The sequence below is a fragment of the Muntiacus reevesi genome, chromosome 6 (assembly GCF_963930625.1).
Source record: "Muntiacus reevesi chromosome 6, mMunRee1.1, whole genome shotgun sequence".
Classification (NCBI taxonomy): Eukaryota; Metazoa; Chordata; class Mammalia; order Artiodactyla; family Cervidae; genus Muntiacus; species Muntiacus reevesi.
In genome coordinates, this window is record NC_089254.1 from 43,876,849 (window position 1) to 43,893,826 (window position 16,978).

At 33.7% G+C, this 16,978-nt stretch overlaps 1 protein-coding gene across 3 annotated transcripts in view; it reads left to right on the plus strand.

Annotated features, from left to right (window-relative positions):
* The window catches only part of KMT2E (lysine methyltransferase 2E (inactive)), a 93,495-nt gene that overhangs the window by 42,759 nt on the left and 33,758 nt on the right, over positions 1–16,978 (plus strand). For all 3 annotated transcript variants that reach the window (XM_065938556.1, XM_065938555.1, XM_065938557.1), the window contains 5 exons: positions 2–231; positions 3,100–3,180; positions 9,111–9,169; positions 10,096–10,268; positions 13,358–13,396. In XM_065938556.1, the coding sequence (XP_065794628.1) occupies positions 2–231; positions 3,100–3,180; positions 9,111–9,169; positions 10,096–10,268; positions 13,358–13,396 (582 nt within the window). The remainder of the gene's footprint in view (position 1; positions 232–3,099; positions 3,181–9,110; positions 9,170–10,095; positions 10,269–13,357; positions 13,397–16,978) is intronic.

Sequence of the window (16,978 nt, forward strand, 5' to 3'; positions counted from 1 at the left end):
GGACCATAATTATGGTGCTCGTCCTCCTCCAACACCTCCAGCTTCCCCTCCTCCATCAGTTCTTATTAGCAAAAATGAAGTAGGCATCTTTACCACTCCTAATTTTGATGAAACTTCCAGTGCTACTACAATCAGCACTTCTGAGGATGGAAGTTATGGTACTGATGTAACCAGGTGCATATGTGGTTTTACACATGATGATGGATACATGATCTGTTGTGACAAATGCAGGTAAAATATTTCATGCTATTTGCTTATTTTCTTGAATGTTCCTAATATTTGTGATTATTAATGTTGGAAAAGATAATTAAAGTCACTTTGAAAGGAACTAATAAATGGATTTTTAAAGTGATCCTTCTGCTACTATCATTGCAAACTGTTTTGCTCCTAGAAAGTGCCCTATGGGAAAGAAAGAAAGAAAAAAACTATCTTAAGAGTTTTTTTGAAATCCTCATTGTTAATTGAGTAATAGGCAATCAGTTCTAAACTTTATTTATACAGAATCACACCACTCTTTTCACCCATTCAATAGTAATACACTACATAAAGTAGACAAGATACAAATGAGAGGAGAATTGAGTCCTGTGTATTTCCTTTGGAATTATATGTGCTGTATAGTCAACTGTGATTTTCCAGTTTGGGGGAATTATACATTTGATTGATGTTTGTTTGACCTGACTCTCTCACCTCCTTTTGACTTGAACCTTGCAGCACTCTGGAGTCTCCTTGAACCAGAACCACAGTCTCCCCTCCCCCAACCCTGGTTCAACCACCAAGAAAGGCCTCCTCCCCTAGAGAAGGTGTGATTGGGACAGAAAGTGGGGTTTTGTTTTCTTTATTTTTTTTTTTCTGGTGGGAGGGAGTTGGGGAGGATGGAGAGGGAACAGTAGGGTTTCAACCTGAAAGTTACTGAGTCCATCCCCTGCATAGGCTGGGAAGCAGAGAGTATTTAAGCAGTATTTAAGCACTGTAGAGGGTAAGAAAGTTTGATAGTTTTCAGAATATCCTGGATCTGGTCCTTAAGGCATAGATAGCTTCATTATTTTATTTGAAATAGTATTCATATTTGAATGTGAGTATAACATTTGGCCTTGTTGAGCCAAATATAAATTACTTTGCATTGTTTGTAATCCTGTTCCCGTCTATTAAGTTAGGTGATTAGGAGTGAGATGTAATTGATACAAACATGCAGTTAGGGTTATATTTCAAAAAGGTGATTTACCTTTGTCAAAAATGGGAAAAATTAGTCTTAAGTGAAATGTGAAATTTGATGTTATTTTTATGGAAAGTTGTAATATTAATACTTTGAGTTAATTTTAATAATAAAACTATATTGTGATGCTTTTTCAAATTAACAACAAAGCTTATGGTACATACTATTACCATAAGCAGTCACCTCAGCAAGTTTATTCAGGAGGTAAATTTAAAACCGAAGAAAATAACTTCACTGGTAACTTGTTTTCCTCATTATTTTTTTATTACTTAGTAGCAACTCTCTATTCATATTTTAACCAATCATATAAAATATCTCATAGCTGATTTTTGTCTTATGTGATAAATTATATACCATTTGACAGTATTTTTATTCTAACGCATAATCTAAAGTGTTTTGCTTTTGATTAATTACGATGATCTATATATAATATAGAATTATATCTATTAGAAAATAGTGAAATAGTTCTTAGGATTTATACCTATCTACAAATTCTTGAAGGACCAGTTCACATATTTTGGATTATTCAAGGTATTTACTTTTTAGCAACTGGTCTATTTGTTATGAATTTTTTGTTATTCTACTTTTCTACTACTTAATCTGTAGAATAATATATACTGCCAGTATAATACATACTTAATTTTTTTCCTCTGTTCTTGTTTTACATTGCCTCTATGCATTTTCATGTACCTGCTGCCCATACTTTTCTTTTAAGTTTGCCAACTAGAGCTCTGATATTTATTCATTTCCTAGTTTTATTTCTTCTATTGCCTCCATGACACTATTACTTACCCCCCAAATTTAACATAATTTGTTATTCTAACTCTTGTCAAGTGCTTTGCTTTTCGTTTAAACTTTTTTCCCCTATCATCTTTGATATATAGACAGTTATCTTTACATTCTACCAATTCTTGTCCCAACATCCTCAGTTAAGAAAAAGCAAGATCATAGCAGTTAACTTAGTAGCTTTTATGTATAAATTATATATATTAAAAAGTAGCTCATTATTATATAAAGAATAAATAAGATTATTTTTAGAAACAGGCATATATATCAGGTATAAACCAATTAAAGTTTTGTTCATAAAATAGCCTCAAACTTGAGAAGTTCGCCTCAAGCTGCTCCATGTATTACTCTTAAAAATAGAGTTCATAATAAATTTAGTCTCTATCTTCATGGAATGACTCTTGGATTCTTTAACTTCTTCTCTGCCATCATTCTAGTTCTTTTGGTTCTTTAACTTAGATCTGGAATGTTGGAAAAGCCTCTTAGTTGATTTTTATGCTCATACAATCAAAACAACCTCTAGTTGTTACCTGTTGCCAGTTAGAGGAATGCTACACACACTTTGACATTCCAGGTTCTATATACTGTAAATACACTTTACTAATTGAATTTTATTCCCCTCTGTTTCTCAAAATGAACATTCTTCAAATACATTAACTGCCTTCTGACTGTTGCTGTCTATATCCATCTACTTGAGAAAACATTGCTATGTGACATTTCTTTCTGCATAAATTCCCATGTGAGGTTCTCTTGAAGTCCCATTATTCTCCAGGATGCTTTTCCCATTAATTCCAAATAGTGTGGACATCTGCAGCTTGTAATTTGTAATAAAATATGTACCTTTTACATTTTAATATTATATTTGCCTTAGAAATTTGTACCATGTATATGATATCCTATATTTGTCCTCTTACTTTAGCATCTCAAAGTTTTATCTTTCCAAGGACATATTTCTATGAATTCTTCATGTTACCTTTTATACTGCTAAACTCAAAATAGGCATTTATTAAGTGATAGTTAAATAGAATATCAAATCTTAATTTAAGTATGATTTTAATAATATTTTGTATGTTCTGCTTTTTTTTCCTTCCTTTTTAAAGTGTTTGGCAACATATTGACTGCATGGGGATTGACAGGCAGCATATTCCTGATACATATCTTTGTGAACGTTGTCAGCCTAGGTAAGTTGTGCATGCAGTAAAAGTGCCAGTAACAACCGAGGTAATCTTTAGTTAACAGAAGCCTGTGTGTGAATTCTAGATTAAACAGTGAATGGGTGCTGTGTTAACATGTGCTTCATGTTTATGGCTTGGGGTTTTGTCTGTTTTCATTCTGACATCTCTAAAATTGGGAAGAATCTTTCCATTGATAATGTGTCATGGTTTATTTTCTATCTAGGGTTTTTAATAATGCATAAAATACTAGTGCATTTTCTAAGTGACATCTTTTTTCAGTGGACTGCACATTTTGTTAAAAAGTTATTAGAAGGGCCCCTTCTAATACACAGTTTTGTAAGGCTTATACTATTATTCTGCCTATTGGCAATAATGTGTTTTCTTCCCATTTCTTTTTCTGTGTTTTTAAAAAATCTTTTTAAATGGACATTTCAAACCTATATAAAAGTACTGGTATAATGAACCCACATGTTTCTACCACCCTGCTTTAGCAGTTCTCAATAATCTTTTCATAGTGTAAACTGCTATGAATTTTTCTCCTTCATATATTTTAATGCAAATCCCAACTATATTATTTCATTCATATGTATCTGTATATCTATTTAAGTATATATATTTCTGTTTATATATTTCAGTATGTATCAATAAAAGAATTCTTAACAAAAATCTGTAATCACAAAACAATTACTATACTTACAACAAAATCTGCATTTAAACACTTTTTGTTTTTAAACATAATTTATTTTTGGCTATGCTGGCTCTTCATTGCTGCATAGACTTTCCTCTAGTTGTGGTGAGCAGAGGCTACTCTTCATTTGCGGTATGGAGACTGCTTTTGTTGGGAGCACAGGCTCTGGGGCATTGGGGCTTCAGTAGTTGTGCCACGTGAGGTCAGTAGTTGCAGTGCGCGGACTCTGGAGCACAGGCTGAATAGTTGTGGCGTGTGGACTTAGTTGCTCTGCGGCTTGTAGGCTCTTCCCAGATCTGAGATCGAACCTGTGTCCCCTGCCTTGGCAGGTGGATTCTTTACCACTGGACCACTAGGGAAGCCCCCATTCATGCTTATGCTTAGTCATGTCTGCCTCTTTGTGACCCATTGGACTGTAGCCCACAAGGCTTCTCTGTCCTTGGGACTCTACTGGCAAAAATACTGGAGCAGGTTGCCATTTGTTTCTCTAGGGCATCTTCCCAACCCAGGAATTGAACCTGAGTCTCCTGTTTCTACTGTATTGCAGGCAGATTCTTTAGCTGCTGAGCCCTCAGGAAAGCTCCAGGGAAGCCCCCAGGCATTCTTAAAGTATTGATATACATCTCTTTTTAAGTCTCTAGTAATCTACACCTATACTCTTTACCCCACCAACCCCAATCTCTGTTGCAGTTTGTTTCTTTAAGGGAATGAATTGTTTATCCTGGTGACTTTACCAATTCCATTTTCATGATTTAAGAGTTTTCTCTCTGTATATTTCTATAAATAGTATGTAATTAGATTTAGATCCCCCTCCTTTTTGCGGGATAAGACATAGACCATATTCTATCAAGTGACACATAATATATGAATAGGACCCATTGATAGTCATTTTTAAGATCTATTAATTGATTCAGTTCAGTTCAGTCGCTCAGCCGTGTCCGACTCTTTGCGACTCCATGAATCGCAGCACGCCAGGCCTCCCTGTCCATCACCAACTCCTGGAGTTTGCTCAAACTCATGTCCATTGAGTTGGTGATGCCATCCAGCCATCTCATCCTCTGTTGTCCTCTTCTCCTCCTTCCCCCAATCCCTCCCAGCATCAGGGTCTTTTCCAATGAGTCAGGGCTTCGCATGAGGTGGCCAAAGTATTGAAGTTTTAGCTTCAGCATCAGTCCTTCCAATGAACACCCAGGACTGATCTTTAGCATGGAATGGTTGGATCTCCTTGCAGTCTAAGGGACTCTCAAGAGTCTTCTCCAGCACCACAGTTCAAAAGCATCAATTTTTCGGCATTCAGCTTTCTTCACAGTCCAACTCTCACATCCATACATGACCACTGGAAAAACCATAGCTTTGACTAGATGGACCTTGGTTGGCAAAGTAATGTCTCTGCTTTTTAATATGCTATCTAGGTTGGTCATAAGTTTCCTTCCAAGGAGTAAGCGTCTTTTAATTTCATTGCTGCAATCACCATCTGCAGTGATTTTGGTTGCAAATTAAGTGACATGTTAATTCTGTTGCTTACCACTTATTAGCTGGACTGTTTCTGTAGAACCTCCCCATATTAACTGTTTAGTTCTTTTATATTTTACTGAGGAATGGCAGGATAAATGCTTGTTGATTTGTAGTATTCATCTGTTTTTAGAATAATGAAAATAATTTTAAGAAGTCAGGGGTTTAAACATACTGGGTATCAGCATATTGCAGTTATCAGCATGACAAGATATCTCAGGCTTATCTTCTACTTCTGTGCCCCAAGCTCAGAATAGGTTTTCAAGACCAGAATCTGAGAGCTAGTAATATTCCTTCCTACTGGACTTCTCAATGTTCCTATGCCTTTGTAGTAGACGAAGCTAGTCTACTATAAGTTTTGTGTGTTTATTTTTAAGATAAAATACAGGAGTTTATATTGCTAATTGCAGTTTAAATTTAGGGATACAGTTGACCCTTGAACAGCATGGATTTGAACTATGCGTGTCCACTTATGTGTGAATTTTTTTCAATAGTAAATATTACAAAACTACAAATGCTGCATTTTGGCACCCCTAACCCTCACATTGTTCAGGGGTCAACTCTACAAGCTTTCATCTTACTGTTTCTGTACTCAACCTGTGTCTCCTGTGCTAGTTCTCTACAACACCGTCAGTAATCAGAGTATCACATAGTTTTCTCAACTGCCTAATTGCATAGAAGAATATAAGAGTTTCAGAGTAACAGTACCAACATTAGCACCAACAATATGATTATGTAAAAAGTGTAGAACTTTTTTTTCCCCTTAAGATGTTTTTCGTAGGGATGTATAGTTAATTTATTGTGTTTGAGGTCTCTTGAAAGAATTTTACTTTTTACATACTGTGTACACACTTCAGGCTTTGATTGTTTTATTTTTGATTTTTTAAAAGTTAACCTTTTCATGTAATGTAGATTCACATGCATTTGTGAAATAATACAGAGATCCTCTGTATCCTTTATTCAATTTCTCCCAGAAGTAACATCTTGCAAAACTGTTATACAGTATCACAGGCAGCATACGACATTGGTATAGTCAAGATACAAAAAATTTCAATCACAAAGATCCCTCACGTTGCCTTTTCCACTTCGATCTTTGACCCTTGGCAACCACTAATCTATCTATACTCTATTTCATTAATTGTGTCATTTAAAGACAGAAATGAAATTACACAGTATGTGACCTCTCGGGATTGGCTTTTTTTTTTTAACTGAGCAAAATTCCCTGGAAAACCAGGGCATGTTATCAGTATTTTGTGTTGTTTTTTTTTTTTTTTCTTTTTTCCTTTTTCAGATTAGTGTTATATGGTATATATGTACCAGAGTTTGTTTAACCACCTACTGAAGGACATTTGGGTCATTTCCACTTTTTTGGCTATTGCAAATAAAGTTGCTGTGAACATTTGTGTACAGATTGGGGTGTGAACCTAAGGTTTGCTTTCTCTGGTGTATGCCCAAGAGTGCAATTGCTTGGTCATTTGGCAGTTGCATGTTTGCTATTGTTGTTTAGTTGCTCAGTCGTGTCCAACTCTTTTACAACCCTGGACTGTATCCCATCAGGCTCCTTTGTCCATGGGATTTCCCAGGCAAGAACCCTGGAGTAGATTGCTATTTCCTTTTCCAGGGGATCTTTTCAACCCAGGAATTGAACCCCCATCTCCTTCACTGCAGGAGAATTCTTTTACCAATGAGCCACTTGCAAAGCCCCAGTTGCATGTTTAGTTTTGTAAGAAATTGTCACGTTGTCATGCAGCAGAAACCAGCATAACATTGTAAAACAGTTATCCTCCAATTAAAAATAACTTTTAGAAAAATTGTCAAATTATTTTGCAGAGTAGTTGTATTTACTTCCTGTGAGAAATGGATGAGTAATAATTTTGCTTTTAAGAATGACTTTTTATATCTTTCTTATATAGTCATATGCTTGCTTAGTTATGTAAGTAGTCCCATCGTTCCTGTTCCTTTGACTTTGTAAGTAACAGTTTTTAAAAAAATCAGTTATTCCTTCCAATTTTTGTTATAATGTTAGAAACAGATATGCACATGGTGGTGGTTTAGTCACTAAGTCATGTCCAACTCTTTTGAGCTCTTGGACTGTAGCCTACCAGGCTCCTCTGTCCTTGGGATTTCCCAGGTAAGAATACTGAAGGGGGTTGCCATTTCCTTCTCCAGGGGATCTTCCTTCTCCAGACAGGGATCGAACCCAGGTCTGTTGGATTGTAGGCAGATTCTTTACCCATTGGGCCACCAGGGAAGTACAGATATGAACATGTATATTTGTATTCACCTGCTTACTTATATAAGCAATAGTACATAGAGTTTTTGCCACAGTAGTTTTTTGTCTTAAAAATTTGTTCTAAAGATTACTTCATGGTAATAGTATAGAAATTAACTTACTTCTTCCTATAACTCAAGATGCTCCATCTTTTACATGTTGTATACTTTAGACAGCTCTTTGAGTGGACATTTGAGTTGTTTCCAGTCTTTTGTAATTGCAAATAGAAGTGAGATTGTTCAGTTAAAGGGTAAATGTATGTGTAAAATTTTGTCTGATACCGCCAAATTCCCCTCCAGTAGGAACTGTTCCATTTTGAATCTCCACCAGTCATGGATAAGCATGCCTATTTACCCCCGCCTCACAACAGTTTTTGACAGACTTGGATTTTTGCTGATTTAACTAAGTGAGAAATGGTAATGTCACTGTGATATTTTTCATTGCTTTATTATGAGTGAGGTTTTTCTATGTGACTTTGTTTCACCTTTTAATAGTTACTAGTCTTTTGCCAGAGAGTTTTTTTTTAACATATTAAAATCTTTTATTTTTAATCATGAAGTAAATATCTACTGATGAATTCAGTAAGAGTTAGTTAAAAACTGACCATTAATGAGGATAGTCACTTAAGCAATAACTGGCTGTCATTCTGTGATAACTACAATTATCAGTAATGCTAGGATAGTTTTGACCTACCAGACATTAAGGCAAGTCTGAGTAGCAGGTACTTCAGTCTAAAGCCCTTATTCTCCCAAATAACTGTATCTAGCTATTTGACCTTTAGACTAATAAGTTTAGACAGTGAAAACATTGCAAGGATGGTGTGGGGGGCAAATAGAACAGTTACTATGGATGCTGTATTTCATGAGTGGAGGCTGGAACAGGTTAATGAAATATTTTAGTTGTTAAATATTTAGTGTTTATCACTTCAAAAATGGAAATAATTTAGGCAATTAGTAATTATCTAGTCTTTATCATTTCAAAGATGGAAATAATTTAGGCAGATAGTAATAGTGCAATAATTATATTACCATTTCCCCCCTAAACTTTTGCTTTAAATATTCAGTTTGGGAAAAAGTAGGGCTTCCCTGGTGGCTCAGATGGTCAAGAATCTGCCTGCAATAACGGAGACCTGGGTTCAGTCTCAGAGTTGGGAATATCCCTTGGGGGAGGGCATGGCAACCCACTCCAGTATTCTTGCCTGGAGAATCCCCAAGGACGGAGGAGTCTGGTTTTCTAAGTATAAAATTGTTTTCTTAACACAACAGAGTCAGTTAACTGGCATCTACTGCTAATTATGCTAATCAAATCTAAACTGCAAGGCAAGTGATAGTACACATAATTTATGTTGTTCATTTTTCAATAAGAACACTGAAGAAATTATAAAGTTTTTATCACATTTAAAACAGATCTGCTTTATATTTAAATTTATGAAAGTTTGATAAATATGTTAATATTTTAATATAGGAGTTTGGATAAAGAGAGGGCGGTGCTACTACAACGCCGGAAAAGGGAAAATATGTCAGGTAGGTAAAAAGGATCTATAGTAAATGAACTTTAGTATGACTGAGAGGATAAGTGGCCTGCATGTTTTTAGTCAGATGTAAACCCCTGGCTAATGAACATTGGTTATATGTATAATTTACTATCTCAGGTATACATTTTAAATATTCTTCTTTACAGATTTTATAGAACAGTAATATTTATTTTAGAAAATATGGAAAACAAAATAAAAATTTAAAATCATATTTTTGTGCACATAGATAACCTATTGGTTTAAAGAAGTAAAATATGTTCTTTAGAAAGATGGTGATCCATTAGTTGATCACGTGGGGTAGTATTTATTTTATTTTTAGGAATAGGATTTAAAGGTGTAACATATGCTAAACTTTCACTGTGGCTTTTAAAACATGTTAACACCAATACAACTGGTTTTGAATAATGATAAGTTTTTTAAACTGATGGATATTTAAATTGTTTCTAGCATTTTTGTTTTGTCTTGTTTTTGTTATTACAAATAGGAAGGTCAATGAAACCCTTTTAGATAAGGTGTTTTTTGTGTTTTTTTGGTATGTGTCCCATTTTATCTTTGGATAGATCTCTAGATACGGGGTTGCTGGGTGAAAAGGGTAAGTGCATATAGAGTTTTGCTAGATATGGCTCAATTCCCCTTCATAAAGAATTTTTAATTACAGACACTGGCAATGTTTGTAGGTGTCTGTTTCCCATGGTCACACCATCTGAGTACCTTGTCAGATTTTGTATCCTTTCTAGTTTAATGGTTAAGAAATACATTGTAATTTGCATTTAAATGTGTCTTACTATGAGTGAGGAAGTGGGGGGAAAAGGTTTATTCTTCAGAAAGAGAAATAATAGTTTGTCATGAAGAATGGTATTTTATTGTTTGAATAGAAATATTATTTATGCAGTAATTTTTATTTTGCCTTTGAAGATGGTGATACCAGTGCAACTGAGAGTGGTGATGAGGTTCCTGTGGAATTATATACTGCATTTCAGCATACCCCAACATCAATTACTTTAACTGCTTCAAGAGTTTCTAAGGTTAATGATAAAAGAAGGAAAAAAAGTGGGGAGAAAGAACAAAATATTTCAAAATGTAAAAAAGTAAGTTTTTTCTGTTTTGAAGATGACTAGACAGGGAGCGACAGTTTTACAGGAAAGACAGAATTATGGATAGTATTAATAGCTAGAAAAGGTAGCAAGATCAAGTTTAATTTTAAAAAACTCATTACTGAAATGGAGTGGAGAAAAATGTTTGCAAACTGCTTTGAAATCATCACTATGATAAGACTAGTTATAGAAATGCAAAAGATAAGTTTTAAGGTAAGATTTAGTGAAAGTTGCCATTCTATAAAACAGAAATAAGTGTGGTAAATTTGTAGTAGCTTATAAACGGGTAGAGGTTTGTAGCTGTTTGTTTCTGAATCATGTTTAATCATTTTATAAGGCTACACATTTGTTGAGTTTCTTACTATCTCTATTTTTCTCACTTAAATTTTTGTATTAAAATATCACCAGGATATGGCAGAAAACTGTAAAGAGTGAAATTATACCTAGATACAAAATGAATGTTTTACCCCCCCCAAACATTGGTTTTTTTGGAGTAATTCTTTATGATATTTGATTATTTAATAGGCAGCATGTACTTTTAAGTACATTTTTCCATTTTCTAATTTCACCTTCCTATTTAAAATAAGTCTTGATTTATTAGTAGTCTTGATTAACTGTTAGTAGTCTTCACATATATGTCTCTCTAATTTTGCTTCTCTATACAACTGTTACCAAATTCTACCTGTTTTCTGACATGTTATCCTTACTTACAGTGTTCCCTTGATTACTAGAGTATTCTTTTCTCTGTCTTTATCTTTTAAACTCCTGTTCTACTTTGAGGCCCATCTGAAGCACTACTTTTTCAATGAAATTTGCTTTTCTCCTATCAAAAATGATCATCTTTCTTCGTATTTCATCATGACACTTGAACCTGTTATTGTAGCACTTAATCACATTCTGCTTTATTTCATTGTTACTCTCCTCAGCTCAGAGTGTAGTGTACAGAGGAAGAGATCATCTGTTAAGTGCATTTTACAATTTAGGAAGTCATGTTTAGGTATTAACGATTTTTTTCTGTCATGCTGAATTAGTAATACTTGATAAGGATTAGGGAAAAAAAATCTAAGAACTGGGCATAAAGATCTAGTTTGCTTTGCTCTTATGTTTTTACTACTATTGGGGCAATATGTAGTTAAAAATACACAGCAAAAAGATGTATCTAATTTTGCTTTTTATTCAACCTGTTGTTATGGCTGATTGTTAAAAATGTGAATGGTGTTCACAGTAGACATTCTGGACAGATGACATTTAAAAAATACTCAAACACCGAGTAAGGTGTTGGTTGGTGTTTTAGCAATTCAGAGCTTTGACATGAAGTGTTAACACTGTTAGAGACATAGATTGTGTATTGTGACCCATATATTAGGAGTTAAAAAATTTTATTAATTGTTAAAATTTTCCAATTTTACTTAAATAATTTTTTACACTCGATATTAATTTTTTTCATAAAATTATTGTCTGCACATGTTACTTACAAATGTTCTTTTATTATTTTCTTTCAGTGTTTCCTCTGTAAACCAAACTTATATCTTCTTTCATCATACTTCAGATTTTTCTTTTGTTTCAGCTGCATAGCCATTATGCACGTGTAAAATCTGTAAATCATCTTTAGTCCTAGACATTCACTCTTGGTTTTTCCTTTGGAATGTCTCTTCGCTGTGTTCTTATTTTTCTTCCTTTTTGCTTCTACAAACCCAATCTATGTCCTCATTCCCTCATAGTAGTATAGTAATACCTTCTTTAATTTCTCCAACTTTATCCTCTTTCCACTTCAGTCATTCTGCACTTGGTTATGACATTTTCTACAAATACTGTTTTATATCACTTCTCTGCATGCTAAGTTGCTTTAGTTGTGTCCACCTCTTTGCTACCCAATGGAACATGGTCTGCCAAACTCCTCTGTCCATGGGATTTCCCAGGCAAGAATACTGGAGTGGGTTGTCATTTCCTTCTCCAGGGGATCTTCTCAACCCAGGGATCAAACCCATGTCTCTTATGCCGCCTGCATTGGCAGGTGGGGTCTTGGCACCACCTGGGAAGCTCTTCCCTGTTGAGAGGTATTTCATAGATTCCTCCATCATAGTGAAGATCTTAAAGTATTTAAGCCAGAATCTTAAAATCTGACTGACTTTCATGACCTAATTTTACAGTTTTTTAACCAGTCTTATGTCATAGTGTTTTTAGTAGGTACAAGTGTGGTATACTAGTTTTTTTTTTGAATGCGACATATTTTTGCTTATTGCATGCCTCCTTTCTTATTTCTTTAGTACCAGAATTGTGTTCAGTTTTCCATATGGCTGAACAAATCCATTTTCTGTGTTCCTAGCTCTTTTCCCATGTTTTATGTGAAGATTCTTTGCTGCTCTTACTGCTTCTGCTTCTCTTCCTCCTCCTTTTAACAAAACTTGCTCTCTTTCAACATACAGTCTACACACAAACTTGGAACTTAAATTTGGAACTATATTGCTTACTCTAGGTTTAATGTTTGTTAATCTCTGTAAATACAGAGTTAATCTCTCTAAATACACTCACTTTGTGGAGTGGAGTGGTGAAGTGAGTCTTAAATTCCACTTTAGAATGTGGCAGAATAGAGAGTTCCCATTAAATATTAGTTAAGTACAATTCTGTTTACCACATTACTTATTATTTGAGTCCCGATAGGTGCTCAAATATTACTTGCTAGTTGACCTAGAAAATTAAGGTAATAACAAAATTGTTTTATCACCACCCCAAATCTTTGCTCATGACTTAAAACTACTGTAATATTTTTAATACCTTCCAGCTTTTATCAAGTGTTTTTCCTTGATTGTATTTTAATATTGAGCAAATAGAAAATTTAGACATTTTCTTAGCATTAAGTATATATACATATTTTCATGTTTTTACATTGTATTTATCTTTAATAGTAGTTTAGTGTTCTAGTAGATGATTTTACTTCAGTATTCCCTTAGTTCTGGCTATATTGGTTTTTACATTATTTTGTGTAATTATGTAATTTCAAGAAAAAGCTTGAGTGAACTCATTCTTAGATATTAATTTATCCAGTTTTTAAAGATCTAACTCAGAATGCTGTGTTATTTCAGGCCTTTCGTGAAGGATCTAGGAAATCATCAAGAGTTAAGGTAAACACATTGAATCTAAGCCCTTATTATCAATTGTCAAGTATCTAAAAACTTACTAAGTGGTTGCTTGGTCATAATCTTTCATTAATGCTCTCCCCATTCTGGGTCATTTCATTGCTTATTATCTTTATGAAATGAAGTGGGAAGAAGTGGGACCATAGAGAATTCTAATTGGATTAAAGTTTATTAACACTGTTAACATTAAACAAAAAGGAATACATAAGTAATTTCTAATATTGATTGATTTTTCATTTATCATTGTATTCCATGTCTCTAGTGCCACTTTTTTTTAGTATACTAGACATATAAAATTAGAGAAGGAAATGGCAACCCACTCCAGTACTCTTGCCTGGAAAATCCCATGGATGGAAGAGCCTGGTAGGCTGCAGTCAGTGGGGTCGCAAAGAGTCGGACCCGACTGAGCGACTTCACCTTCACCTTCAGACATATAAATGCAAAATCATACTTGGAATTTGAAATTTTGCTCTTCTACATAGTTTGAATTCTAGGGATTTAGTCAAGTCAGTAGTTATAAAATACTTTGAAATCACCATAGATTCACCATGTAAGTACAAACTTGTTACTTGTACCTTGAATTAATTAGTATACATCCTTAATTTTGTAGATGCCAGGATTGCTGAGAGAAACAAGCCCAGCCCCTCACCCCCCAACCCTCTCACCCTCCTCCAACTCTGCCTTCCCTTAAAAGATAGGTTTGTGTTGGATGATACACAGTGTTACTCTTAGGTTTCTAGGATAGGTAGTAAAGGAAAATAAGTATCTCAAGTTGGCAGATATTAAAATAGGATGTGGGAAGAATGTTAGAATGTATCTGTTGTCCCCATAGTATAAAGTGTAATAATTATTAATTAACCCATATTCCTGAAAGACAGATCATTAAATAGCTGTCAAATGATTTGTTTTTCTTAAGAATGTTAATACATGGTGTTGGCAACATATACTGCAAGTCCAGAGTTTTATAAAAGTTCTTTATATGTTAAAGTTGGGTATTTTATATTTACCATGTTAAATTTGTATTTATGGTATTTTTTCTGATGCCAGAGTGGCAACCTGAAAAAGGGTTTTATATTAAACTCTTGGATCTGTTGATCCTTCAGTGGTTTTCCTTTCTTTCCACTTTATTTAATCTGAATATTAGACTTAATGAGGAAGGAACATCTTTTACTTAACTGAAATATGTTTTCATTGATTATGTAAGGAAGTGACTAAGGAATTAAAACTTTCAAAATGCTTTGTGCATCTTTGAAAATTTTTTCCTTAACTTGAAGATGTCTGTTTATGATCATTACATTTCCAGTAAGTGATTCTGTCATATGTGAAAAAGGTTCAAGAGATATAGAAGAGCTCTGATCCTCTTCTGTAGAGGAGTTTTTTTTGGAAAGGGGAGCAAAAAAGAAAAAAATTTAAATGGACTAGATTTCTTTAATAGAGGTGATAAAAATCTTAATATGTAGTCATGTAAGAGAAAGACAGGTATCTATGTTATCACATATGGAATCTAAACAATATGAATAAATACAACAAAATGGAAACAGAGAGAACAAATTCGTGGTTACCAGTGGGAGAGAAGGGGACAAGGGTAAGATGGGGGTTAGAGGATTAGGAGTTACAAACTACTATGTATGGAATAAATAAGCTACAAGGATAATAATAAGCACGGGGGATATAGTCACTATTATATGATAACTTTAGGTGAAGTATAATCTATAAAAATTTTGAATCACTGATATACACCTCAAACTAATATAATATTGTGAATCAACTGTACCTCGATATAAATAATGGGTAGTTAAAAAAATGTGCTTGTAGACTTTTGTGTCTGTATGTAATATATGAAAAACATTTTTGTATTACAGAATTCACTATGAAAAACTCTGAAAAATAAAAAAATAAATACAAAGGCCAAAAATATGTAATGTTTCATATTTGTATAAATATATTATTGAGTGATCAATTATTAATGTGGAATACATGAGTCCATAAAATATCAGTTAGTAAAATAAATCTCCTATCAAATAGCTGAACAGCTTACTATAGTTTGTTTCATTATAGAAAAGATACTTTTTGTAATAGCTTATTTACTTATACATAAGGTGGACTGTTGGTAAATTTTAGTTAAGTGTTACTGTACACGTGTACATGTTTAACATGCACATATATAAACATTTTATATATATATATGAAGCATATATAAAAATTTTCTTGAAATCTTTACGTGATTTTAAAATTTCATACTTACATTAGGTTGCACACATTATGGAAGTTATCTTCTCATAAAGATGTTCAGTTCTGTAGAAATCAGAACAGCATTTACAAACAGCTTAATTGAAACTTTGTGTTAAATCTATTATAAATTCACTGTAAATTTGAATTATACTATCAGTAAGATACAATATATGTTTTTGTTATCTGCATTAATTCATTTTCATCCTGAGATTACAAATAACTGAGGGAGTCCGGTTTTAATAAATTTTTTAAATAATGTGGTAATTATGCCTTTCTATAAATTTTATTCCAGTGAGAAAAGGAATTCCCTTTTTTTTTCATAAAATCTATTGAGAGGTTGTAACTTTTCACTACTTGGCATTTAGCATTCTTTTTTTTTTTATTGGAGTATTGTTTTACAGTGGTGTGCTTCTGCTATACAGCAAAGTGAATCAGTTTTACATATACATATATACACTCTTTTTTAGATTCTTTTCCCATATAGGTCATTATAGAGTATTGAGTAGCGTTCCCAGAGTATTGAACATTGAATAGGTCCTTCTTATTTATCTATTTTATATTAGTATATATGTCAATCCCAATCTTCCAATTTATTCCTCCCCTGACCCTTTCACCCTTGGTAACCATAAATTTGTTTTCTACATCTGTGACTCTATTTCTGTTATGTAAATAAATTCATTTGTACCATTTTTTAAAATTCCACATATAAGTGATATCATAGTTGTCTTTCTCTTATTTTGCTCAATCTGACAGTCTCTCTATCCATGTTGCTGCAAATGGCATTATATTTTGTTCTTTTTAGGGCTGAGTAATATTTCATTTTATATATGTACCACATCTTCTTTATCCATTCATTTGTAGATAGACATTTAGGTTGTCTATTCCTGGATATTGTATATAGTACTGCAGTGAACAATGGGGTGCCTGTATCTTGTCGGATTATGATTTTCTCTGGATATATGCCCAGGACTGGGACTGCTGAATCATATGGTAGCTCTATTTTTACTTTTTATGGACCGTCCATGCTGTCCTTAATAGCAGCTGTAGCAATTTACATTTCCACCAACAGGATTGGAGGATTCAGTTTTCTCCACACCCTCTTCAGCATTTATTGTTTGTAGACTTTTTGACGATGGCCTCTCAGACCAGTGTGAGGTGATAACCTCATTTGATTTGCATTTCTGTAATGATTAGTGATGTTGAACATCTTTTCACATGCTTTTTGGCCATCTGTGTGTCATCTTTGGAGAAATGTCTATTTAGATCTTCTGCCCATTTTTTGATTTTTTTCTTTTTTCAATTGAGCTGCATAAGCTGTTTGTTTATTTTGGAGAT